The 24,542-nt window shown below is 49.9% G+C and overlaps 2 protein-coding genes across 5 annotated transcripts; one reads left to right on the forward strand and one right to left on the reverse strand.

Annotated features, from left to right (window-relative positions):
• The first annotated feature begins 2,626 nt into the window (after nucleotides 1-2,626).
• On the forward strand, nucleotides 2,627-12,480 carry VAMP1 (vesicle associated membrane protein 1). 2 transcript variants are annotated; one of them, XM_010385958.2, is made up of 5 exons: nucleotides 2,813-2,996; nucleotides 7,609-7,735; nucleotides 7,961-8,119; nucleotides 9,777-9,828; nucleotides 11,753-12,480. In XM_010385958.2, coding segments are annotated over exons 1-5 (351 nt in total). In that variant the 5' UTR covers nucleotides 2,813-2,994; the 3' UTR covers nucleotides 11,764-12,480. The 2 variants fall into 2 exon arrangements, with proteins under 2 accessions (XP_030794567.1, XP_010384260.1); XM_030938707.1 differs by having other exon boundaries at nucleotides 2,627-2,996; nucleotides 9,777-12,480.
• TAPBPL (TAP binding protein like) lies at nucleotides 12,403-24,473 on the reverse strand. 3 transcript variants are annotated; one of them, XM_010385954.2, is made up of 7 exons: nucleotides 23,985-24,473; nucleotides 23,002-23,232; nucleotides 22,583-22,852; nucleotides 17,926-18,264; nucleotides 16,091-16,393; nucleotides 13,816-13,899; nucleotides 12,403-12,689 (listed from the first exon to the last, which is right to left on the reverse strand). In XM_010385954.2, exons 1-7 carry the CDS (start codon nucleotides 24,046-24,048, stop codon nucleotides 12,574-12,576), a joined length of 1,407 nt encoding a protein of 468 aa, XP_010384256.1. In that variant the 5' UTR covers nucleotides 24,049-24,473; the 3' UTR covers nucleotides 12,403-12,573. The 3 variants fall into 3 exon arrangements, with proteins under 3 accessions (XP_010384256.1, XP_030794565.1, XP_010384255.1); XM_030938705.1 differs by having other exon boundaries at nucleotides 12,403-12,813; nucleotides 23,985-24,472; XM_010385953.2 differs by lacking the exon at nucleotides 12,403-12,689 and adding an exon at nucleotides 13,193-13,628 and having other exon boundaries at nucleotides 23,985-24,470.
• Between the last annotated feature and the right edge of the window lie 69 nt (nucleotides 24,474-24,542).

Genomic DNA, 24,542 nt, shown 5'->3' on the forward strand with positions numbered 1-24,542 from the left:
CTCCCAAAGTGCTAGGATTACAGACATGAGCCACGGTGCCTGGCCAAGACTATGTGAAGAGGATTAAGAAACAAATGACAGACTTGGAGAAACCACAAATTGGACAAAGTACTTTTTTCTTTTTTTGAGACGCAGTCTCGCTCTGTTGCCCAGGCTGGAGTGCAGTGGCAAGATCTCGGCTCACTGCAGCCTCCGCCTCCCGGGTTCAAGTGATCCTCCTGCCTCAGTCTCCTGAGTAGCTGGGACTACAGGTGCCCATGCCTAGCTACTTTTTGTGTTTTTAGTAGAGACGGCATTTTGCTGTGTTAGCCAGGCTGTTCTCAAACTCCTGGCTTCAAGTCTTCCTTGGCCTCCTTGGCCTCCCACATTGCTGGGATTACAGGTGTGAGTTACCGCGCCCGGCCCTTTTTCTTTTCTTTTGGTGATAGGGTCTCATTTTATCATCCAGGTGGGAGTGCAGTGGCGTGATCTCGGCTCACTACAACCTGAACATCTGGGCTCAAGCTATCCTTCCGCCTCAGGCCCCCAAGTAGCTGGGACTACAGGAGTGAGCCACGGCGCCTGGCCCCATTTTTTCTGTCTTTGGGGGCTTATAATTTTTTGCAAACTTTTCCAAATTGTCATTTTTTTCCCCCTAACTTGCCATTTTGATGTGGTTTCAGGAGGAGAATGGGATAAACACATATGATGAATGCATTATGTTTCCAAGAGCAATTGTTTAAGGCTTTTCAGAAGACCTGTGACATTTGGATAGATAACTTTGGTGGATTTTTAGAGAATGGATGTGAAGGATGGCAAGACTGGAAGCAGAATGATATATCATTGATCTTAGGAGGCACTTGGTTTTTTGTTGTTGTTGTTGTGTTGTTGTGTGTGTGTGTGTGTGTGTGTGTGTGTGTGTTTCATTTCAATATCTTCTTTTTTTTTTTTTTTTTTTTTTTTTGAGACGGAGTCTCGCTCTGTCGCCCGGGCTGGAGTGCAGTGGCCGGATCTCAGCTCATTGCAAGCTCCGCCTCCCGGGTTTATGCCATTCTCCTGCCTCAGCCTCCCGAGTAGCTGGGACTACAGGGGCCCGCCACCTCGCCCGGCTAGTTTTTTGTATTTTTTAGTAGAGACGGGGTTTCACCGTGTTAGCCAGGATGGTCTCGATCTCCTGACCTCGTGATCCGCCCGTCTCGGCCTCCCAAAGTGCTGGGATTACAGGATTGAGCCACCGCGCCCGGCCATTTCAATATCTTCTAACTGGGATGTTTCACTTTAGCCATTAGTCAGACAGCAGTCAAACTATATTTGTCATACCTGCTCATGAGCATCAAAGCTTGCCAAATGGATGTCTGAGGCTTGGAAGAAAACTCTAGAGCCTGGAGAGGCACACTCTTAGGAAATGCTGCATCACCAAAGCCCTTATGACATGCACAGAGGACGACATTGCGTAGAAATTCGTGGACATCCAAGACTGAGTCAAAAAAATGAATCACTAACAATCAGTTTCTGAATGTGAAGTTTTAGGGATAGTTACCATGTTACTGTTTTCTATTTCCCTTTTTATGCATGCACAAGAGTGAAATATGATAGAAATCAGTATGTATATAAATCTGTATTTTCAATATACATAAAACAAAAATGCTAAGTGGTAAGGAAAGCATTTGTCACAGATAATTTGTAACCATTTTTCTTTTTTCTTTTGAAACAGGGTCTTGCTCTGTTGCCCAGGCCGGAGTGCAGTGGCCTAATCTCGGCTCACTGCAACCGCTGGCTCCCAGGTTCAAGCGATTCTCTTGTCTCGGCCTCCCCAGCAGCTGGGATTACAAGCGCCCGCCACCACGCCCGGCTAATTTTTGTCTTCTTAGTAGAGACAGAGGTTTCGCCATGTTGGCCCGGCTGGTCTCGAACTCCTGACCTCAGGTGAGCTGCCTGACTCGGCCTCCCAAAGTGCTGGGATTACAGGTGTGAGCCACTGCGCCCGGCCATATAACCTTTTTTCATAGTGGAACATAAAATAATGGTGAATTTTCCAACTGATAGAGTCCAGGAAACGGATAATAGTGAGCAGAGGGGAAATAATTACTGGAATACCAAGAAGGAAAAATCAGCTGGACTTGGCAGATAACTGGGGGAGAGGTAAAGGTGAAGCGGAGGCAATCTAGGATGGTTTCCAGGTTTCTGGTCTGGGCTACTGAGTCGATGTGGTAACCTGGACTGGAGCAGGTTTGGGAGGAAGTTCAATTTAGGAAGGCTATGTTGAAAGAAACGGATGAACGAAAGTTTCGTGCTTGCTTTGGTGGGACTGAACCCCGCATCTGCTAGCTGGCACCGGGAGCTTGCGGCTGTGTCTCGAGGCTCCCGCACCCTCAGAGCGTTAGTCAGAGGCGGGGCGGTGGGGGCGGAGCGAGGGCCAGGGCAGGGCACCAGGGCTGGGCACCAGGGCTGGGCACGCACCAGGGTGCCACCGCCTCCCGCGGAACGCGCGAGTCCCGGCGCGGGGCGGGGCAGGGGCGGGCACGGGCTTCAGTAACTGCCCAGCTATTGGTTGGGAGGCACCACAAATGCCTAATGAACTCCTGAAGCGCCCTCCGAAGGCACAGATCTCACTCCACCCCGCCCCGTCCCTCCGCCAGACTGGAGCGCAAACTATGGTTGCATTGATCACTGAAGGATGCTCAGAGCAATCGCTCCTTTCCGGAGTCGGATGAGAGGAGACTTGGGACTGGCAATTGGCAGGGGTGGGGCGTGCTAGGCTTGTAGCGCCGGGCGACCGTCCTGGGCATGGATTGGGCCGCGGGGTTGTCACCGTTATCCGGGAGGCGTGGTCAGCGCTAATAAAGGCGGGGGCCGGCGCGGCAGCTGCAGTAAGTTCCACCGCAGCTAGACCTCGGAGTGGTCAGCGCCAGGCGGAGCTCGGCAGTTGCGTCCACTTCAGCCGCAGCGTCCCCCGCCGGGTGTCTCGCCGCAGCGTCGGGAGAGGAACAGCCCCTCACTCTCTCTGTCAGAAAAATGTGAGTTGACTCTGGTGTGGGAGGCTCGGCACCTCCTTGACAACTCTCATTCCAAGCTCCCGACTCTGCGGGACGGAAAATGGCGCATTGCAGCAGCTGCAGCAACGCGGGGAGCCACCACCGCGCGCCGCCTCCGGACCAGGCCACCCCCAGGGAGGGGGGCCAGCACCCCATTCTCGCACCAGCCACAGCTAGCACCCCACGGGCGGGGCAGGGGCGCAGGGGTCCCGCAATCATTGCACCCTCTCCTGTCGTCTGAGTGGCGCCTCATTCTGGTTTTGGTATAGTGGAGACTCGGAGAGGGCGGGGGCTGGGGGTGGTGGATGAGGACAATTGGGCAAGGGACTTGAAAGGCATTTCTGTCATCTGGCTAAATCACTGCTTAGCGTTCAGGAAAGACAGTCATGGGTGCAACTGCCAGTTGTTAACTTGGGTTGCCCTCCAATCTCTGGATTTGTTTACCCCTCACCCAAACTGTGATGTCTAGCCCCCCTCATGGCAGTGAGCAAAGTTCCAGAAACTTATCTGCCAGTTCTCTGGCACCAGGTGAGCAGCTCAGAAAGACTCAAGGGGTAGTGGGATAGTGGCCTGTCATCCCAAGCGGCTGTTCATGCCAAGGCCACTCGTATAGGAGACGTTTTTCTATCACCGAGTCTTACCAAATATTTGGAGGAGAAATAGGGAGAGCTGAGCTTTCCCCCTTTCCTCCAACACACACAGTTTAGTCTCCAGCAGTCTTCAACATCACCCGCTTCACAAGATCCTGTGGGAAAACTGCAGCTAAACAAATGAAGTACTTCTCTTTCAAGACTTCAATATGTCTAATACAGATTTTTCTTTCTGATTACTACCCTGGCCTGGTCCTAGATGTATTTATGTTGCTTCTATAAGTGACAAAAAAGGGAAAGATTTACTTGTATTACATAAGGGTTGTAATTATCCCTAGATATTTTACCGCTGAGTGTTTCCAACTCCCAACAAGTAGTAAGTGAAATTGACCTTGCAAATACTTCATAGCCATTTCACTTTTTCTTTGGATTTCTATGGTTTTAACCAGATATGAGTGTTCTATGCATTTTGGGCAAGCCGTAGAATTCCAGTTGTTTTCATTTTGGGGAGGGGGCCTCCAGATAGTATCCACGTGGGATGAACAGAAGGCAACGGAGAAATCCTGGTGGCTAGTGGGGCATCATGAGGTCTCTGACCTTACTCTTGTCATTGGTGCCACCATCCTGGACTGCTTCCAACCCTGGCTGCTACCTAGTCATTGAATTTTCTGCCTTAAGTCGAGAACTAGATTGCTTAGCTAGCTCAGTGGCAGGACAAGTCTTAAGGCTCCCATGACTTTGTATCTATCTTTGCTTTACCTCCTTTGCACCTTAGAGGGAAATGGGAAAGCGATCCTTTAAGTGGAGAATGAGTCAGGTGTAATCTGCTACTATAGCCTCTCTGAGGAGTTATTCTCTATCTTTTTAGACTAAAAGAAATTCACTTAATCAAGGAAGAGGAGCTTCTGGGTATTAGTTCTATTAGTCAAATAGTTTCCTTTTTAGTAACTTTGTGATGGTTTCATTTTTGTTGCATTTACTCTTGGACTGCTCCTGTGAAGTATGTTTGGTGAGATTCTGCTTCTGTCTGAGTTCTTACTGTAATTTCTGTTCTCTGTCAAATTTGAGGGATCTCCCCACTGCCTGTGGGTGCTTCCTTGGCCGAAAACATCTCATGACTTAGGTTATACTTCTGGGAATTCTTTAGGAGGTGAGTTTAGCCTCCATGTTTTGGGACACGGAGAGGAGTTTGTCTTGAAGACCACACACTAGCTTTGAGTGGTACAGAATGAGAGAACATTCTCTGTGTGTATAGTACAGTAAACCAAGATCTCTCTTTGGGATAACCAAGGGACTTACATCTCTGTAACCAAGACTCTGTGCCAAATCCAGAAAAGGAAGGGACAGAATGTCTATAATGCATGCACATTGAGGACAATTTCTAGCATCTTTGCTTCCTGTCTATGCTCTTGGAACAGTTTCCATAACTAATGTAACTGCTTTGGGCCCCAGATTCTATCTAAGTGAAACCCCCGTTTTCTTTGCCAAAAACAAAGCAAACAAACAGTCCTGACTCACTCCACCTACATAGACTTTGCCTTTGGTGATTTTCTAAGCTGTTATGGTAGCTCTGATTTCCTCATCTTGTGTGAAGCGTAACCAATAACTGGGCATATAGACCAATAACCATAACCACTAACTTGAATATTAAAAGGGGTGAACTGACAGACATTACAGTGTACAGCCTCCCTCCTGGCTGCTTTGCAGGGTACAACCTCCCTCCTGGCTCCCTTCACGGACTGGTGTTGAGTGTCTGAAGCTTTTCCAGGCACACGGTGCAAGCTGCCAGTGGATCTACCATTCTGGGGTCTGGAGGGTGGTGACCTTCTTCTCATAGCTCCACTAGGCAGTGTTCCAGTAGGGACTCTGTGTGCGGGCTCCGACCCCACATTTCCCTTCTGTACTGCCCTAGCAGAGGTTCTCCATGAGGGCCCTGCCCCTGCAGCAGACTTTTGCCTGGGCATCCAGGCGTTTCCATACATCTTCTGAAATCTAGGCGGAGGTTCCCAAACCTCAATTCTTGACTTCTGTGCACCCGCAGGCTCAACACCATGTGGAAGCTGCCAAGGCTTGGGGCTTCCACCCTCTGAAGCCAGGGCCTGAGCTCTGAGTTGGCCCCTTTCAGCTACAGCTGGAGTGGCTGGAACACAGGGAACCAAGTCCCTAGGCTGCACACAGCATGGGGACCCTGGGCCTGGCCCACAAAATCACTTTTTCCTCCTGGGTCTCCAGGCCTATGATGGGAGGGGCTGCTGTGAAGGCCTCTGACATGGCCTGGAGACATTTTCCCCGTGGTCTTGGGGGTTAACATTAGGTTCCTTGCTATTTATGCAAATTTCTGCAGCTGCCTTGAATTTCTCCTCAAAAAAGTGTTTTTTTTTTCTTTTGTACTGCATCATCAGGCTGCACATTTTCTGAACTTTTATGCTCTGTTTTCGTCTTAAAATGAAATGCTTTTAACAACACCCAAGTCACCTTTCGAATGCTTTGCTGCTTAGAAATTTCTTCTGCCAGGTACCCTAAATCATCTCTCTCAAGTTCAAAATTCCACAAATTTCTAGAGCAGGGGCAAAATGCTGCTGGTGTCTTTGCTAAAGCATAAGAAGAGTCACCTTTGCTTCAGTTCCCAACAAGTTCCTCATCTCCATCTGAGACCACCTCAGCCTGGACCTTATTGTTCATATCACTGACAGCATTTTTGTCAAAGCCATTCAACAAGTCTCTAGGCCGTTCCAAACTTTCCCACATTTTCCTGTCTTCTTCTGAGCCCTCCAAACTGTTCCAACCTCTCCCTGTTACCCAGTTCCAAAGTTGCTTCCACAGTTTTGGGTATCTTTTCAGCAACGCCCCACTCTACTGGTACAAATTTACTGTATTAGTCTGTTTTCATGCTGCTAATAAAGACATACCCAAGACTGGGAAGAAAAAGAGGTTTAATTGAACTTACAGTTCCACATGGCTGGGAAGGCCTCAGAATCATGGTGGCAGGCAAAAGGCACTTCTTATATGGCGGCAGCAAGAGAAAATGAGGAAGAAGCAAAAGCAGAAAACCCCTGATAAACCATCAGATCTTGTGAGACTTCATCACTATCACGAGAATAGCACGGGAAAGATAGACCCCATGATTCAGTTGCCTCCCTGAGTCCGTCCCACATGTGGGAATTCTGAGTGATACAATTCAAGTTGAGATTTGGGTGGGGACACAGCCAAACCATTATCAGTGGGGAAATGCCACGTAGGACAAAGTTAGCACATTTGTCCCTGTAGCCATCATGGCAGAGGACTTGTTTGAGTTGGGTCAAAGGATAGCCCCAGACAAGATCTCTTGATGCCATGCTGGATGTCCCTGAACCTCATCCAAATGTTGCTGTAGAGTCTTTCATCTTTTACTTCTTGCCTCTATGCTGCATCTCCCTACTTCAGATTGCCAAGGAGTAAGAATCCATTCTAGTTTTGTATAGCCTAATCATAATTGTTTAAGTGGTTTGGGGTGAGGATGCATGTGAGTCCTTTGTCTGTTTTTTTTTTTTTTCGAGACGGAGTCTCGCTCTGTTGCCCAGGCTGGAGTGCAGTGGTGCGATCTCGGCTCACTGCAAGCTCCTCCTCCCAGGTTCACGCCATTCTCCTGCCTCAGCCTCCTGAATAGCTGGGACTACAGGTGCCCGCCACCACGCCTGCATAATTTTTTTCTATTTTTTAGTAGAGACAGGGTTTCACTGTGTTAGCCAGGATGGTCTCAATCTCCTGACCTCATGATCCGCCCGCCTCGGCCTCACAAAGTGCTGGGATTACAGACGTGAGTCACCGCGCCCAGCCCTTTTTGTTTGTTTTTTCCAGAGATGGGGTCTTGCTATGACGCCCAGGCTGGCCTCGAACTCTTGGGCCAGGAGGACGCGAGGAGCACTTCAGCCTCTTGAGTAACTGAGACTACAGGTGTGTGCTACCACGCCCTGCTCCTTTCTTGTCTTGGTCACTTTGTGTACCCTGCCCATGTCTTTCCACAGGTCTGCTCCAGCTCAGCCACCTGCTGAAGGGACAGAAGGGACTGCCCCAGGTGGGGGTCCCCCTGGCCCTCCTCCTAACCTGACTAGTAACAGACGACTACAGCAAACCCAGGCACAAGTGGAGGAGGTAGGTAGATAGCTGTTTCTCTGAGAGTTTCCAAATCTAGGAGTCTGGAACAAAAGGGAACTTCTTATCTTTTCTCCTTTTTTCATAGGAGAATAGTCAAAAAGGCCCTGAGAGGCAGAGCACCCTTTAGAGTTGCACAGGGCCAGACTTGTGATTCTCTGGTTGTTGTTCTTTCCTCTGTCTTTGGCAGGAAGTTTAGTAGCTTTGTTTCTGTGCCCTCATCAGGTGGTGGACATCATACGTGTGAACGTGGACAAGGTCCTGGAGAGGGACCAGAAGCTGTCAGAGTTGGATGACCGAGCTGATGCCTTGCAGGCAGGAGCATCACAATTTGAGAGCAGTGCTGCAAAGCTAAAGAGGAAGTATTGGTGGAAAAACTGCAAGGTGAATTTTCTTGTCCCCTCCTCTGTCTTTTCCTGGGCTTCCCCTGGTAGAAGGCAAGAAAATTCTCAACTTCTACATTTCTTCCCCTCTGATGGTGCAGCATCTCTCTGACCAGCCTAATGCTTGGGAGGAAATCCGAAAAGCCTCCTTTTGAGATTGCATTACCCAGAATTGGCCACCAGGGTAGGCTAGAGGATTCAGAACCGCTATCCGGGAAAAAGTGATACCCTGAGGAGTCTGGAATGGTTAGTTAAGGAGCTTTTCCCCGTAGGAGAGGCCTGCAAACATTTTCACCTGTCTCATCCTCAGACACACCCAGCATCAGCACAACGGCTCAGGTATATGTATATACACACACACACACACACATTATATATATACACACACACACATTATATATACACACACACATTATATATATATATACACACACACATAATATATATACACACACATAATATATATATACACACACACAATATATATATACACACACAACATATATACACACACTTCATAATATATAAATATATACACACACAATATATATACACACACAATATATACACACACATAATATATATACACACAATGTATATACACACACAAAATATATATACACACAATATATATATACACACACAATATATATACACACACATATACACACACATATATACACACACAATATATATATACACACTATACATACACATATATACACACACAATATATATATACACACACATATATACACACACAATATATAACACACATATATATACACACACATATATACACACACAATATATATACACTAGATACACACACACAAAATATATATATACACACTATATATACACACATATATACACACACATATATATTATATACACACATACACATAATATATATATATACACACATACTTCTTTTTCTTTTAAATTAGCTTTCTCTGGTTGAAATATATACTTTTTTTTTTTTTTTTTTTTTTGAGACGGAGTCTCGCTCTGTCGCCCAGGCTGGAGTGCAGTGGCCGGATCTCAGCTCACTGCAAGCTCCGCCTCCCGGGTTTACGCCATTCTCCTGCCTCAGCCTCCTAAGTAGCTGGGACTACAGGCGCCCGCCACCTCGCCCGGCTAGTTTTTTTTTTGTATTTTTAGTAGAGACGGGGTTTCACCGTGTTAGCCAGGATGGTCTCGATCTCCTGACCTCGTGATCCGCCCATCTCGGCCTCCCAAAGTGCTGGGATTACAGGCTTGAGCCACCATGCCCGGCCGAAATATATACTTTTAAATAACTGCAACTTTTGGGAATGAGCTGAACACTTCACAGTGAAAACTGAACCAATTGGTTAAACATCCAGAGTCTGTATCTCTATTGGAATGCCTTCTAAAGCCCCAAGACACCAGGAACTAAGCAAAGAGGAGCTCAGTGCAGGTCCTGTGATGAATCTGAAAAGCTACAGACGTACTGGGGTTATGATCCCCTGGGAAGCAGAAGGGTAGGGCCTCTCTCAGAAGCCTGCAGGTCTCCTGGGTGATGAGTGTTTTTCCACTGTCCCGAGGGTAGAGGGAATTCTGTTTCCCATTAGGGATGTGGCTCTTTTCCTCATTCCTGAAACCCAAGGGCTCATTTTTTGTCCATGTTTCCTCAGATGATGATCATGCTGGGAGCCATCTGTGCCATCATCGTGGTAGTTATTGTAAGTAAGTATCGCTGAGGTTGCTGGTGGGTTGAAGAGGTGGGAAGGTCCTGGAGTCTTCTCCCTGCCTGCCTGCCTGCCTGCCTGGGGAGTGGGGCTGCTCTGACTGAGGTATGGAGACCGCTGCTATGGGATCGTCACTTGGTTCGGGAGCGGGGAAGGGCAGAGACAAGGGATTTCTTTGATGGATGAGGATTCCCCCTGCAAGGCATTGCAGGGAGATGGCGCCTCCTGTTCTGAGGAAGTAGGGCTATGCTGTGTGTCACTGGCTTGGGTTGGAGGGAGACCGTGGGGATGGGGCACTTAACAATGGAAAGACCTGAATTGTCTGGTAACTTGGTGTAATTTGCCCTCTTGTTTTCTCCTGTCTCTTTCTCTTTCCGTCTGGGACTTCCTGATTCCTGTGTCCAGTCTACTTTTTTACTTGAGAATGTGCCACCCCTTCCCTGTTCTCCATTGCCATCCACACTCGTGTCCTCTCCCCTCTGTTTGCTCTCTCGACACACGTCCCCACCCACCGTCCTCCATTCCAACCCAGGCTTCTCCATCACCCATTCCTCCTTTTGCATTGCATTCATTTGCACTCTGTCCCTCGACACTAGAAATGCTGCTCGTGGCGCAATCTAAGTCACTACCTGAAGAGCAACAGCTGGCGCCTCCTTCCCGCGCGCTTCTTCTGTACTCTCAAGTTCCCCCAAGGCCCCAAAGAGTTGGAGGCCACGGGAAGGGGCAGGGAGGGGAGTGGCTGAGGCGAAGTACCCGTGAAACTGCCCAGACTTGGGAGGAGAAGAGTATCAGTGCCCATGATGTCTCCTAGAAAACCTGGTCACTGGCAGGAGCTAGAGAGGGACTGGGAAGATGGCAGCTCACTCAGTGCTGCCTGGTCATGTGGAGCTTTCCCTCCTGGGCCAGGCCTGGAGAGGGTCCTGGGGGTGGACCAAAGTTCAACTTGGTTTCAGTGCAGCACGCTTTTCGAACGTAAAACTTGTTTTTTGTAGTTATTTCTAATCTGTTCGTCCAGGATTTTCTATGTCTCTGGGGATATTACAACTTTACTTTGTTCTCCAGAGGCCTGGAGAACACTTATGGATTGTGAAAATAGCAGGACTTGTTTCCATCCTAGAAGCAGTCCCATGTGCTTCTAACTGGAAGGAGCTTTCTCTTCTTTACATTTTTCTACAGCATTCTGTATGAGGGCACCAAATAAATTCATCTAGCCAGTAGTTTTATCTAGCCAAATAATTTCACCTAGCTCCCAGTTAATTGTTGGCATAAAGAGAGAGATTGCCTATTAGTTATAGAGAAACAGTGAGTCAAGTGCTTAATTTGAAAGTAACAAGCTCAGAGGAAGCCACTCCTTGCCCTCGTTAAAGAGGGTCCCGTTCCTCTCTTCCTGTTGATGAAGGGGTATGAGGGTGTTAGAAGTGTGAGATCTTTGGATACCCATGGAATCTCTTCCTCCACACCACCCGTGCATTGCCAAAGACAGGGATGAGGCAAGAGGTCTCTTCCTGAGGCCCTGCTGATCCTCAGGATGCAGAGAAGTTGTGTAGACCCACCAGCCCCACCTTGCGGGGAGGCGTGCCAGCCTGTGACAGGTGTGCTTGTGTATTGCTGTACTGTCACGGCACCTTCTCCTTGAGAACTGCCTCTCTGTTCTTCCTGCAGTATATTCCCCTTCGAACCACCCTTACCTGTCTGAATTCTACTTTGCCTCCTTTCTCTTCCTCCTCTTTGCATGGTTTGTGTGTATAGACAGTGGAACCTGAGGATGGGATCTGCTCAGCCTATCTTCAGGGCAATTGCTGAGCTTCAGGATGGGTTATTAATGTGGGATAAACCCAGGTGCAAGGGGAGGAGGACAGGCTGGGAACAGAGCGGGGAATACTCATGGCCCTTTATTCCTTCCTCCCTCGGTCCACGAACAGGAAGAGGGTGAGGCCATGTTGAGCAGGGTCTGGATGCCCACTCTCCATGCAGCAGCATTTCATTGCACAAAACCATCCTTCCTTTCCCTTCGCCCTTGTTTCCCATATTCCCTTCGTCCTGCCCTAGGGCGGGACTGAAGAGCTGGAAGAAAGCAGTCAGTACCCTCCCAACGGCCCCCCTCGAAGGTCTCCACTCTCCTCTGGGCTCCTCCTTGCCTAATGCAGGGGGTCACCGCTGGAGAAGAACCACCACTGTCCTCGATGTGTCCCAAGCCTGGAGCAAATCGGTCCTCTTGGCTCTCCCAGCCCTATTACAGAACTCATTCCTGGGTTTCTGTCCCTCTGAGGCTCACCAGGTGTAGTTGGCTTTGTTCTTCGGGGGTATTAGCCCTTCTACTTTCTTTCTCACCCACCCTGTACCCTCTCCTATGTGTGTCTGCTATCCCCCTTCCCTCCCACCACTCATGTGCATGAGCAGATGTGCAACTAAACCCTGGGACTTTGCAGTCAAATGAAGCTGAGCTTCCCACATCCCCTTCTTCGGTTTGCCATAAGACGATGTGGGGTTTCCACTGTGTGTCTGTCATCACCTCTTTGTCTTTTTTTCCTAACCCTGATCTCATACTTGTATAGAGTAATAACAACAGTTGTACTTCCACCAAAGGCATGTGGCATATTTACCAATTTCATGTATTCTGAACAAAGGCAAAAAATACAAATTCCTACCACTAAACTGGCTTGGTTGTTGTTTGGGTTGGAGTAGTTGGGGGGCTTGGGGGGAAGGGTGTCGTTTCTTTCTAGTAGTCTCATGTCACTTTAGGTCAGCTGGGCTGGCTTACATGTGCTGCACGGTCTTCCTGGAGACAGGAGGTCTGTGCATCAGCACAGGAAGTGGTCTCCCAGCGTTCAGCCTGAAGCAGCCCAACTCTTGTAGGTGCTGGTGAGAGGAAGTGAGGACAGGAAGTTGCGTGGGCATCTCACACTAGCAAACAAGCACAGGTTCCCTCAGGCGTCTTCCATCTGCGTCCTGTGCTCCTTCCTAGGTCCTTGGCCTGCTTGTCCTGTCCCAGAGGATGTGCACAGATAAGGCTGTCAGTGAATACCTCCTTACCCCCTTTTCCCCATCATCCTCACATACAGTTTTGGTATGCTGAGTTCCACCGTATTGACCAGGCACATTTTAGACATGAATAAAAGGAGAAATCTCTCCCTTGCAGCTGAGGGAGTGAGGCATTTGCAGGTATCCTGAAACTCCCAGCAGTTATCCAAAGGAGCAGAACCCTAATTGCAGCTGTGATGCAACTGAGATGGAGCCCCGGGGGTGCCTCTGAGGGCCTTTGTTTTCTACCTTAAACACTTTGCAAGTTGGAGCCGCTAGGCTTGGGGACAGGGCTCAGTTGGGACCAGTATGGAGGAAGACAGGAAAGTGGAAACGCTTGGTCACACAGCAGACACAAGGGGCTTTTATTTTGACAGAGCTGAGTTTGGGAGGGGTAGCCCAGCCCCAGCCCGTGCCTCATTGTCCCTCACTTGTTCCTTCTCCATTTCTTCCAGCTTTGTTTTCCTACCACCACACCACCAACCTGGCTCTTTGGTCTTAACCTCCATCTGGACATTCTGCCTTCTTCTTGTCCCCTCACTTCTTCCTGTTCTCCGCCTTGGTGCATGAGCCCAGGGTGCACCGTGAAGGAAGGCAGAGGCCTATGCAGAGCCAGGCCCAGTGACCCGTGAGCTGGTACCACCTTCATGCCTTTTTAGCTCTGCGACTTGACTTAGAGTCCTTCTGGGAGCACATGACTGCTCTTTCTTTCTACTCTGAGGCAGGAGAGTGGCTACCCAGAGTGCCTCAGAGTCTTGACAGACCTAAGTGAGGTAGCTAGGAGAAAACAAGAGGGAACACGACTGGTTTCATTTTCATTTAGGGCAAACTCAAAAGCAGGAGGCTGTGATGGGTGAGTGGCTGGAGCTTGGGGCATCTGGACTTCCACCCTGGTCTGGGTGGGGAGGTGGTTAGAGTGGGTGAGGTGGGCCAGGTCCAGAGCCAAGGGCAACCAGGCTCTTACCTTGGCGTCTCTGAAGCCCCAGGAACAACAGTGCAAGAAGGAAGAGGCTGCTGGCAACGATGACTCCCAAGGCTGTTCTCTGCTCTGTAGGTGAGAGCAACATGGGCAGGGATTATCGTGTGCAGGAATCATGAGCTGAGCCCTCACCTGCAGTGTCCACCCCAGGGAGGAGGAGCTAAGGAGTGTGTGTGTGAGTCCCTGGTTGAGGAGCCTGGAACAAGGCACCCAGCAGCATTTGTACTTATTCATAAGGTTGCTGGATACTCGTGGGTTACTCCACACAGAATTCTCTACCTCTTCTCACCTAAGGACAAGTTTTGAAAAATTGCTTTCCAAGTGAGATTTAGGTTGGTCTATTTTTTTTAATTTTTTTATTTTTTTTGAGACGGAGTCTCGCTCTGTCGCCCAGGCTGGAGTGCAGTGGCCGGATCTCAGCTCACTGCAAGCTCCGCCTCCCGGGTTCACGCCATTCTCCTGCCTCAGCCTCCCGAGCAGCTGGGACTACAGGCGCCCGCCACCTCACCCAGCTAGTTTTTCGTATTTTTTAGTAGAGACGGGGTTTCACCATGTTAGCCAGGATGGTCTCGATCTCCTGACCTCGTGATCCACCCGTCTCGGCCTCCCAAAGTGCTGGGATTACAGGCTTGAGCCACCGCACCCGGCCGGTTTATTTGTTAAGAGTTAACTTGCCTGGACACAGTGGCTCATGCCTGTAATCCCAGAAATTTGGGAGGCTGAGAGGGGTGGATGGCTTGAGCTCAGGAGTTCAAGACCAGCCTTGGCAACATGGTGAAACCCTGTCTCTACCAAAAATACAAAAAATTAGCTGGGCGTGTTGGTGTGCACCTGTGGTCCCAGCTACTCAGGAGGCTGAGGTGGGAGGATCACGAGCCTGGGAGGCAGAGATTGCAGTGAGTCGAGATCGTGCCACTGCACTCCAGCCTGGGCAACAGAGTGAAACCCTATCTCAAAACAAAATAAAACAAAGCAAAACAAAATAAAAACAACCCGTTAACTGGGATTTTGTAAATAGTTGGGGAATGATGTGAGCTGAGGTGAAACCTCAGTTTTGGGGAAGTTCACAGTCTAATGAGCGACCAAATGCCCAGTGCTCCTGGCTGTTTCCATTGTGAGTTGTGGGTTCTTTCCTGTCCCTTTCCTGTTTAAAACCTTTCAACAGGCAGGGTGCGGTGGCTCCTGCCTGTAATCCCAGCACTTTGGGAAGCCGAGGCGAACAGATCATTTGAGGTCAGGAGATGGAGATCAGCCTGGCCATCATGGTGAAACCCCATCTCTACTAAAAACACAAAATTAGCCAGGCTTGGTGGTGCGTGCCTGTAATCCCAGCTACTCGGGAGGCTGAGGCAGGAGGATGGCTTGAACCCAGGATGTGGAGGTTGCAGTGAGCTGAGATCGTACCACTGCACTCCAGCCTGGGGAACAGAGCGGCATTCTGTATCAAATAAATAAAATGAAATAAATAAATAAATAATAAAACCTTTCAACAGCATGCTATGGCTCTCAGGAATTTCCATCTTGAAGGCCCAGTGAGATCTACAGGGTTTAATTAAGCCTGTAAGGGGAATCCGGTTGCCTGTTTTTCACATTCTCTCTTTACCATTGATTGATAGGTGACCCTGGGCAAATTCATTGACATCTGCAAGTGCCAGTTTACTCACCTGTAAAATGGGAGTCATAATCCATAAAATCATACATTTAAGTGCTTTCTACAGTGCTTGATTCATGTAAATGCTCAATAAAAATAGAATTACCTCTGAATCTTCTGAGCCACTTTCCCTTTTTCCCATATACCCTAGGCTCTAGTTGTGCTGAGTTACTTGCAATTCTCCAAAGTCTCTTTAGGCTGTTGTATGATTTGGCTTTCATAGATGCTATTGTTTCTATCTTGAGTTTCCCTTCCCTCTAAGCTAGTTAACTTGGCTCAAATGTCATCTTCTCTGTCTACTTAGTCTTGTCTCTGTTACTGGACTAATCTCCTGGATGGCATGATCAGGAGTTACTCATCTGTGATCTCCAGCCTTAAGCACATTGCCTGGCACCCTGGAGGCTGGAGTATAATGAAGCCTCAGGGTATGTGTGGTAGAAGCTGTGGCAGCTGCCACCTTGGGAAAGACAACCAGGAGCTGGGGCAGGAGCATGAAGCCAGGGCTGTAAACAAAGTGGATGGGCAGCAGAACAAGGCCATGGATGAGCTGGGGCAGGAGAGCCATGAGCCCTAGTGTGGAGGTGGGGAAAAGGAGGACACTCCCAGTACCTGGTGGGACAACCTGGGTGCTGGCCCCAAGGGGCTCCTCCAGAGAGATGTGGGTGACCTGGCAGGTGTAAGTGGCACCTGCAGAGCCCGGTTCTGCGATGAGAGAGGAGGAGATGCTGTAGGTGCCTGCCACACTTTGCCTGAGGCTGGAAAAGGAGGCACCAGAGACTTGGACTGGGGATCCGCCCAGCTCCTGTCGGGTCCACGTCACTGCCACATCCAGAGGATAATAGCCAGCAATGTCGCAGACGAGGGTGGGCAGCAGAGCTTCGTTTGCCAAGCTCAGTCGTACTTTGGGGGAAGCTGGAGAAAGAATGAGGAATAAGATTACACATGGATCTAACTGGGGACAGCAGAGGAGCCTGAAGCCTTTTCTTCCTGCCAAGATGAGAGTAGATTGTGGAGGCTAACGTGTCGCTTGGTGGTGTACCACGGTGAGGGTGTGTGTGGGGCCCACCTGGATGCAGGCCGTAAGTGGGGGCGGGGGAGTTACATTTTCCAGAAAAGTGATAGTTGTAAAGCCAACTAAAGGTTGGCTGGCTTCTTACCGTCATTCTAAGCCAGATATATATATATATATATATATATATATTTTTTTTTTGAGGCGGAGTCTTGCTCTGTCGCCCAGGCTGGAGTGCAGTGGCCGGATCTCAGCTCACTGCAAGCTCCGCCTCCCGGGTTCCCGCCATTCTCCTGCCTCAGCCTCCCAAGTAGCTGGGACTACAGGCGCCCGCCTCGTCACCCGGCTAGTTTTTTGTATTTTTAGTAGAGACGGGGTTTCACTGTGTTTGCCAGGATGGTCTCGATCTCCTGACCTTGTGATCCGCCCGTCTCGGCTCCCAAAGTGCTGGGATTACAGGCTTGAGCCACCGCGCCCGGCTATATATTTTTAAGATGGTGTCTTGCTCTGTCACCCAGGCTGGAGTGCAGTGGCATCTCAGCTCACTGCAACCTCTGCCACCTGGGTTCAAGCAATTCTTCTGCCTCAGCCTCCTGAGTAGCTGGGACTACAGGCGCGCACCACCACGCCTGGCTATTTTTTGTATTTTTTTTTTTTTTTTTTGAGGCGGAGTCTCGCTCTGTCGCCCGGTCTGGAGTGCAGTGGCCAGATCTCAGCTCACTGCAAGCTCCGCCTCCCGGGTTTACGCCATTCTCCTGCCTCAGGCTCCCGAGTAGCTGGGACTACAGGCGCCCGCCACCTCGCCCGGCTAGTTTTTGTATTTTTAGTAGAGACGGGGTTTCACCGCGTTAGCCAGGATGGTCTTGATCTCCTGACCTCGTGATCCGCCCGTCTCGGCCTCCCAAAGTGCTGGGATTACAGGCTTGAGCCACCGCGCCCGGCCTATTTTTTGTATTTTTAGTAGAGATGGAGTTTAACTATATTGACCAGGCTGGTGTCAAACTTCTGACCTAGTGATCTGCCTGCCTCGGCCTCCCAAAGTGCTGGGATTATAGGCGTGAGCCACGGCGCCCAGCCTCTACGCCAGAGATTTTAAAGGATAGCAGTGATAATGGTCAGAACCGCTTCCACTGCCCTGCCTTGGTTTGCTGCTGCTGCCGTTCAGGGTGTGGTCCAAAAGGACTGGGGTGATGGAGACTGGCCACAGCAGGGCAGCAGGATCCTGGACTGGAAATCTCTTGGTGGAATTATCCTGGAGTCCAGCGGGACTCCTTATCTGATGCCATCTGTGCTTCCGCAGTGAAGATGGCATGTAAATGGTGGGACTGAAGCCTGCTTCTCAGGAAAGCACTCTTGCATTTGGGTCCCAGTCTGGAAACGCTCCCAGTGGACATGTTATATCCCCTTCCCTGGGATAACCATGTCCTGGCCTCACCTTGGATGTTGAGCTGGATGATCTGCTGAGTTCGGTACAGAGAGGTGGTGATCTGACAAACGTAGGTCCCCTCGTCCTGTATAGTGAGGCTGGGCAGGGTGAGGGAGGCATCCCCGGCCATGCCCAGCTGCTCAGGCTCCAGGGTAGCGCCCTTCCGCACAGCCTGCCCCTGCCCTGTGGTCCAGCTGTACACCAGCTGGCCCCTGCCCTTGTGCTGCAGCCGCCACTCCACACTGATGAGGTCCAAGCCTGGTGCCATGGAGAAGCCACAGTCCAAGGAGGCTGAGGACCCCAGCAGGAAGCTCAGGGATTGGGTCTGTGTCGTCACTTGGAACTCCACTGTGAAGAGGAAAAGAGGGGTGATTTGTGGGCTACTTCCTCCTTGAGGTCACCTGATGTCCAAGCTGTGGGCATGTTGTGGGCATACACCTGCATCTTCTTCCTCTCCTGACAGGCCAGATGAGCTTATTTTCCATCACACGGAACCACAAAGAAATGGGGCTCTGGAAAGGCAGCATGGTATGCATGATGGCCATCACCATTTTGGGATCACTTACCCTAGGATAATTTAGTGAAAGCTATGGATCTCTCACCAGAAAAAATACACATGCAAAATTAAGAGTTACCATCAATCTTCAGGTAAGTACTAGTAGAGTAGCAGAAAAAGCTCTGAAACCCTGGTGTTCCACTTACTGGCTCTGTGACCTTTGACAAGTCACTTGGTGTTACCAAGCTCACCTACTTAAGCAAGGATGCTGTGAAGACTAGGAACAAGAGTTTAAACAGCACGTGGTGGCTGGGCGTGGTGGCTCACGCCTGTAATCCCAGCACTTTGGGAGGCCAAGGTGGGTGGATCACCTGAGGTCAGGAGTTTGAGACCAGCCTGGCCAACATGGTAAAACCCTGTCTCTACTAAAAATACAAAAATTAGCCAGGCATGATGGCAGGTGCCTGTAATTCCAGCTACCCGAGAGGCTGAGGCAGGAGAATTGCTTGAATATGGGAGGTGGAGGTTGCAGTGAGCCCAGATTGCACCATTGCACTCCAGCCTGGGCAACAAGAGTGAAACTCCATCTCAAAAAATGTTAAAAAAAAAAAAAAAAAAAAAGTATGAGGTATTAGGAAGCTGAGGCGGGTGGATCACCTGAGGTCGGGAGTTCGAGAACAGCCTTACCAACACGGAGAAACACCGTATCTACTAATAATACAAAAATTAGCTGGGTGTGATGGCACATGCATGTAATCCCAGCTACTTGGGTGGCTCAGGCAGGAGAATCACTTGAACCCAGGAGGTGGAGGTTGCGGTGAGCCAAGATCGAGCCATTGCACTCCTGCCTGGGCAATAAGAGCGAAACTCCATCTTGATTTAAAAAAAAAAAAAAAAAGCATATGGTAGTAGTATCTGTGCCAAACATGCTTAACCTAAATCCAGTCATGAGGAAAACAATCAGACAAATCTAAATGGTGGGATACTCTACAAGACCACTAGCCTGGACCCTTCAAAAATGTCAATTCTGGGCCAGGCGCGGTGGCTCAAGCCTGTAATCCCAGCACTTTGGGAGGCCGAGACGGGCGGATCACAAGGTCAGGAGATGGAGACCATCCTGGCTAACATGGTGAAACCCCGACTCTACTAAAAAAAATACAAAAAACTAGCCGGGCGAGGTGGCGGGCGCCTGTAGTCCCAGCTACTCGGGAGGCTGAGGCAGGAGAATGGCGTAAACCCGGGAGGCAGAGCTTGCAGTGAGCTGAGATCCGGCCACTGCACTCCAGCCTGGGTGGCAGAGCGAGACTCCGTCTCAAAAAAAAAAAAAAAGTCAATTCTGTGAAAGATGTTCTAGATTAAAATAGGGAACAGCATAACTAAATGCACTGCATGATTCTTGTTTGAACTGTGTACTTAGAAAAAGAAAGCAGTAAAAAAACATATTGGGACAAGTGGAGAAATTTGAATTTGGAGACATTTAATTTTTTTTTTAAGAGAAGGGTCTCAGGCTGGGCACAGTGGCTCACGCCTGTAATCCTAACACTTTGGAAGGCCGAGGTGGGTGGATCACCTGAGATTAGGAGTTCAAGACCAGCCTGGCCAATATGGTGAAACCCCATCTCTACTAAAAATACAAAAATTAGCCAGTGTAGTGGCGTGCATCTGTAATCCTAGCTGCTTGGGAGACTGAGGCACAAGAATCGCTTGAACCTGGGATGCGGAGGTTGCAGTGAGCCGAGATCGCGACACTGCACTCCAGCCTGGGAGACAGAATGAGACTCTGTTAAAAAAAAAAAAAAAAAAGAGAGAGAGAGAGAGAGACAGGGTCTCGCTATGTTGCCCAGGCAGGACTCAAACTCCTGGGCTCAAGCAGTCGTCCTGTCTCAGCCTCCTGAGTAGCTGGACTACAGGTGTGCATCACCATGCCTTGAACTTCATAGTTGAGACTACTATTGTATCAATTAAAAAGTATCTAAAAGGATGAAGATCCATGGCGTACTAGGCAGTGGTGTGGGGAGATAGGGACAGTCTGCCCTGGCAGGGAGGAGTATTTTATCACTGATAATATTCAGAACTGCCAATGTCAGGAGATGGTGAGACTATAAAGCCATCTGACTTTTAGCCGATTTTATTATTGTTCTGAAATATTTTACACTCTGCACTCCCTTATTGCCTGCACCATGGGTAGACTACTCCCCCACTTTGGTTTGTTTCCGACATGATGGTTTTGTAACTGTGGAGGATTATATCCTTATCCTTCGCCGTAAACTAATACATGCTATGGATGGGAGCATTTGGGGTTCAAGTGTTGCCTTCTGTAACTTACTCTCAGTTCAGAGGAAAATACACACATACACATACACACACACGGGGAGTCACGGGGAGAGAGAATGTGGCAAATTGGTGACAATTGGTGGATCTAGGTGTAGGGTATGTAGGTGTTCATTATATTATTATTTCACCTTTTTTGTAGGTTTGGAATAAAAAGAGAGAAATACCTACCCATGCCAGGAGTATGGTAGACACTGGACAGCTGCGAGGCCCTTTTTTTTCTAATGTGGCAGATTAGATTTCGGTTGGACCACAGAGAAGTTAGAGTGTTCTAGGGTTTTCCAAGGATAGGAGGGTTGCCCCCTAATTTTCTCTGGACTTGGTTGTCTCTTCTTTTTTTTTTTTTTTTTTTAGACGGAGTCTCGCTCTGTCGCCCAGGCTGGAGTGCAGTGGCCGGATCTCAGCTCACTGCAAGCTCCGCCTCCCGGGTTCACGCCATTCTCCTGCCTCAGCCTCCCAAGTAGCTGGGACTACAGGCGCCCGCCACCTCGCCCGGCTAGTTTTTTTTTTTTTTTGTATTTTTTAGTAGAGACGGGGTTTCACCATGTTAGCCAGGATGGTCTCGATCTCCTGACCTCGTGATCCGCCCGTCTCGGCCTCCCAAAGTGCTGGGATTACAGGTTTGAGCCACCGCGCCCGGCCGGTTGTCTCTTCTTGGAGACACAAAGAAGCGGGGCACAGAGTCTTGGATTAATGGGCTCTGGGGAACCCTGTCATCGTGTTGTCAATTTGTTGTGCCCTTGAGGATGTGCGGAGCTGGAGAGGGCAAGTACTGGGTTTACTAATGAGATAATGAACAAATGATGCATCCCTGAGCTTCACCCCTAAAGCACCAGACCACGCTAGCCTTTCATTGGGAGAAAACTGGGTTTTGGCTCAATAAGATTACAGTGGACAGCACCCATGAGCAGAACAGCATAATGTGTCTTATTTTCTCATGGCAGCCCAGTGAGATGAGAATGATCTCCATTTTGGAAATAACACACAGGTTGTCTGTGTGCTTGGATCTTCGGGTAGGGGCTTCGAAGCATTCTCTTGTGGACTCAGGGTTTTTTTTTTTTTTTTTTGAGATAGAGTCTCGCTCAGCTGCCCTGGCTGGAATGTAGTGGCACGATCTCGGCTCACTGCAACCACCGTCTCCCAGGTTGAAGTGATTCTCCCATTTCAGTCTCCTAAGTAGCTGGGATTAAAGGCACCTGCCATCATGCCTGGCTAATTTTTATATTTTAGTAGAGAGGGGGTTTCACCATGTTGGCCAGGCTGGTCTTGAACTCTTGACCTCAGGTGATCCACCTGCCTCGGCCTCCCAAAGTGCTAGGATTACAGGCGTGAGCCACCGCGCCCGGCCTGACTCAGGGGTTTTTAGGAAGAAAGGACCAAGGCCTAGGGATGCCCTGAGGTGACCAATGTGGATGGAGGTGGATTTGTTCCCTTCCTTCTCCTTCTGTCCCCCATATCTTACCACTTTAGAAAAGCAAAACTTTATGTGACTTGCTTTTCATTTTCTTTCTTTCTTTTCTTTTTCTTTTTTTTTTTTTTTGAGATGGAGTTTCGCTCTTGTTGCCCAGGCTGAAGTGATGTGGCATGATCTCGGCTCACTGCAGCCTTGGCATTCTGGGTTCAAGCGATTCTCCTGTCTCAGCCTCCCTAGTAGCTGGGATTACAGGCACCCGCCACCATGCCCGGCTAATTTCGGTATTAGTAGAGACAAGCCTTCACCATGTTGGCCAGGCTGGTCTTGAACTCCTGACCTTAGGTGATCCACCGGCCTCAGTATCCCAAAGTTCTGGGATTATAGGCATGAGCCACCACGCCTGGCCTTGCTTTTCATTTTCTTACCTGCAGTTCGCACAGTGCCCTGCGGGCTCAGGGGCAAGTTCAGCGTCGGATGCCAGAAAGCATCATTCTTGGCATCTATGGGAGTCTTCATCACCATGGATATGCTAGGTCCTCCTCCAGAGACCTGCACGTTGGCCATGAAGCAAGCTGCTGTCTCCACAGTGGTCTCTCTCGTCTGGAGAAAGTAGTGGGAGATCTCACAGGTTACCTCCTTCCCGCTGCAGTCAGCATGGAGCAAGGCCTCTGCCTGGGGAATCTGGACCAGGTCCACTGGGGAGAAGTGGGGCACACACGGAGGGCAAATTGGAGTGAGAACACCAGGGCCAACGGGAGGCAGTATGTGTGGCTGTAATCGGGACCTGGGCTGTCCTGGTGGAGGGAGCCCGGGAGGACCAAGGACACAGGTGGAAGGCTTTTACCTGAGGCCTCGAAGATATCAGTTGGGTCATCTTGGGCCAGTGTGCCCCCTTGGAAGTCAGTGAAGTCCTCCAGGGAGCCATCGTCCAGCACTGGCACCTGCTTTAGCACGAGGGAGGCCCTTGCCCTGTCCTCACTGCTGGCGAGAGCTCCACGGTGCCCACCGTCCTTCGCCAGGAAGCAGTCTAGGACCACGTCCACTGCCCGCCACTGCGTTTCTGCTGTGTGGGGCTCTGCAGACAAAGGCTGGGGTGAGCACCCCCTTCCCCAGAAAGCTACTCCACACTTGCTTCCTGCCCCCACCCCCAAACTGTGGAGTCATCAAAGGGTAAAAGTTGCCCTCCAAGATCCTAGCTGTCTCTGTGTCCCTCTATTCTCCTGTCGTCCCCCAAACCAGTTTTCTGGAGAGCACCTGCTAGTCCAGGCAAATACTTCTTGGTGTGGGTTAAAGTCCTGGATTTGCCTTGCTCAGAGGAGTTTATACTTGCATTTCCAACTGTTGAACGGAAGACTATCTTTTCAGTCAAAGGAATTCTCAGAAAAAAAGCAAGTGCCACCGCAGAGAGAGGAGGCTGGGTGGTTGCTGTTGCTGGGGCACTGAGCCTGCATTGCTTTCTCCCATATCGGGTAGCCTTCCCCTCCCCCGCCTTCAAGGTCGCCTTCCAAGTGATTTCTTCGCCTGGGGAGTCCTCTCCTCTTTTGGAGTGTCAGCTCCCACGCCAGTGCCTTCTCCGTAGGACAGTGGCTGCTGACACAGCCACAGAGGCAGCCCCTCTTTAGCGTTTTCCCTGTGGAGTCCCCACCCTCCCTCCACACACACTATTGGTTCCTTCCTTTGCCAGCCACTGAGCCTTTCCCCTGTTGGGCTTAGAAGGCGATTTGGTCAACCCCGGCCCCTTTTCTCTTCTGGAATCTCGGGGAGGGTGGCACCCTGGGGCTTCAGTAGCTCTTCTCCCAGCCAGCTCTCCCCAACTCCCAGACTCACTGGTTTCTGCTGCTCCAGATAGAGCCAGGCAGAGCAGCAGGCACCAGCCCTCCTCTGTGCCCATGGAGGCTCCTTGCCCACCACCCTTCTCCGCAGTCCTACGCTGCTTGCGAGGCCTGGCTGGAGAAGGGGGCTCTCCAAGCACCCCTGGTCAGCCAGCAGCCTTTGGGTTTCTTCTGTTCCCGCTGCTGTCGATTTTTCTTTCACTTTCACTTACGGCAAGGTGGCAGCCCGCGTCTCTGTGTGAAGCCGTCTGCAGCAGCTGCCAGAGCCCTGCTTACTGTTCCCCTTTCTCTCCACCCACCTTACCCAGAAATCCCCAGGTGATTTCAAGACCTGACTTCTGCACTCTTTTGCTCCCCTCCTGTCCCAAAAAAGTGGAGATATAACTGGGAAAAGGGGATCTGAAATCAGACACAGGATCCGCAGTAGCCTGGGGACCTTTCTCAGCCCCACCCTCGAGCAGGCCCCAACGTAACCGGCTGAGAAACTTCCTCTGCCAGATCCTGACCTGAGCCAGGAGGCGGCCAGGAGCCTGGGTTTGGGGACTGGAATTTC

Source organism: Rhinopithecus roxellana, chromosome 10 (genome assembly GCF_007565055.1).
Source record: "Rhinopithecus roxellana isolate Shanxi Qingling chromosome 10, ASM756505v1, whole genome shotgun sequence".
Taxonomy (NCBI): Eukaryota; Metazoa; Chordata; class Mammalia; order Primates; family Cercopithecidae; genus Rhinopithecus; species Rhinopithecus roxellana.

Coding starts and splice junctions, on each gene's coding strand:
- VAMP1 (XM_030938707.1), top strand. Junction 7,736..7,960: donor CCCAGGCACAAGTGGAGGAG/GTAGGTAGATAG, acceptor TGCCCTCATCAG/GTGGTGGACATCATACGTGT. Junction 8,120..9,776: donor ATTGGTGGAAAAACTGCAAG/GTGAATTTTCTT, acceptor ATGTTTCCTCAG/ATGATGATCATGCTGGGAGC.
- TAPBPL (XM_010385954.2), bottom strand. CDS start 24,048: ATGGGCACAGAGGAGGGCTGGTGCCTGCTGCTCTGCCTGGCTCTATCT. Junction 16,394..17,925: donor CATCCAGCTCAACATCCAAG/GTGAGGCCAGGA, acceptor TTCTTTCTCCAG/CTTCCCCCAAAGTACGACTG. Junction 12,690..13,815: donor GGGGCTTCAGAGACGCCAAG/GTAAGAGCCTGG, acceptor TCCTCTCACCAG/CACCTACAAGAGTTGGGCTG.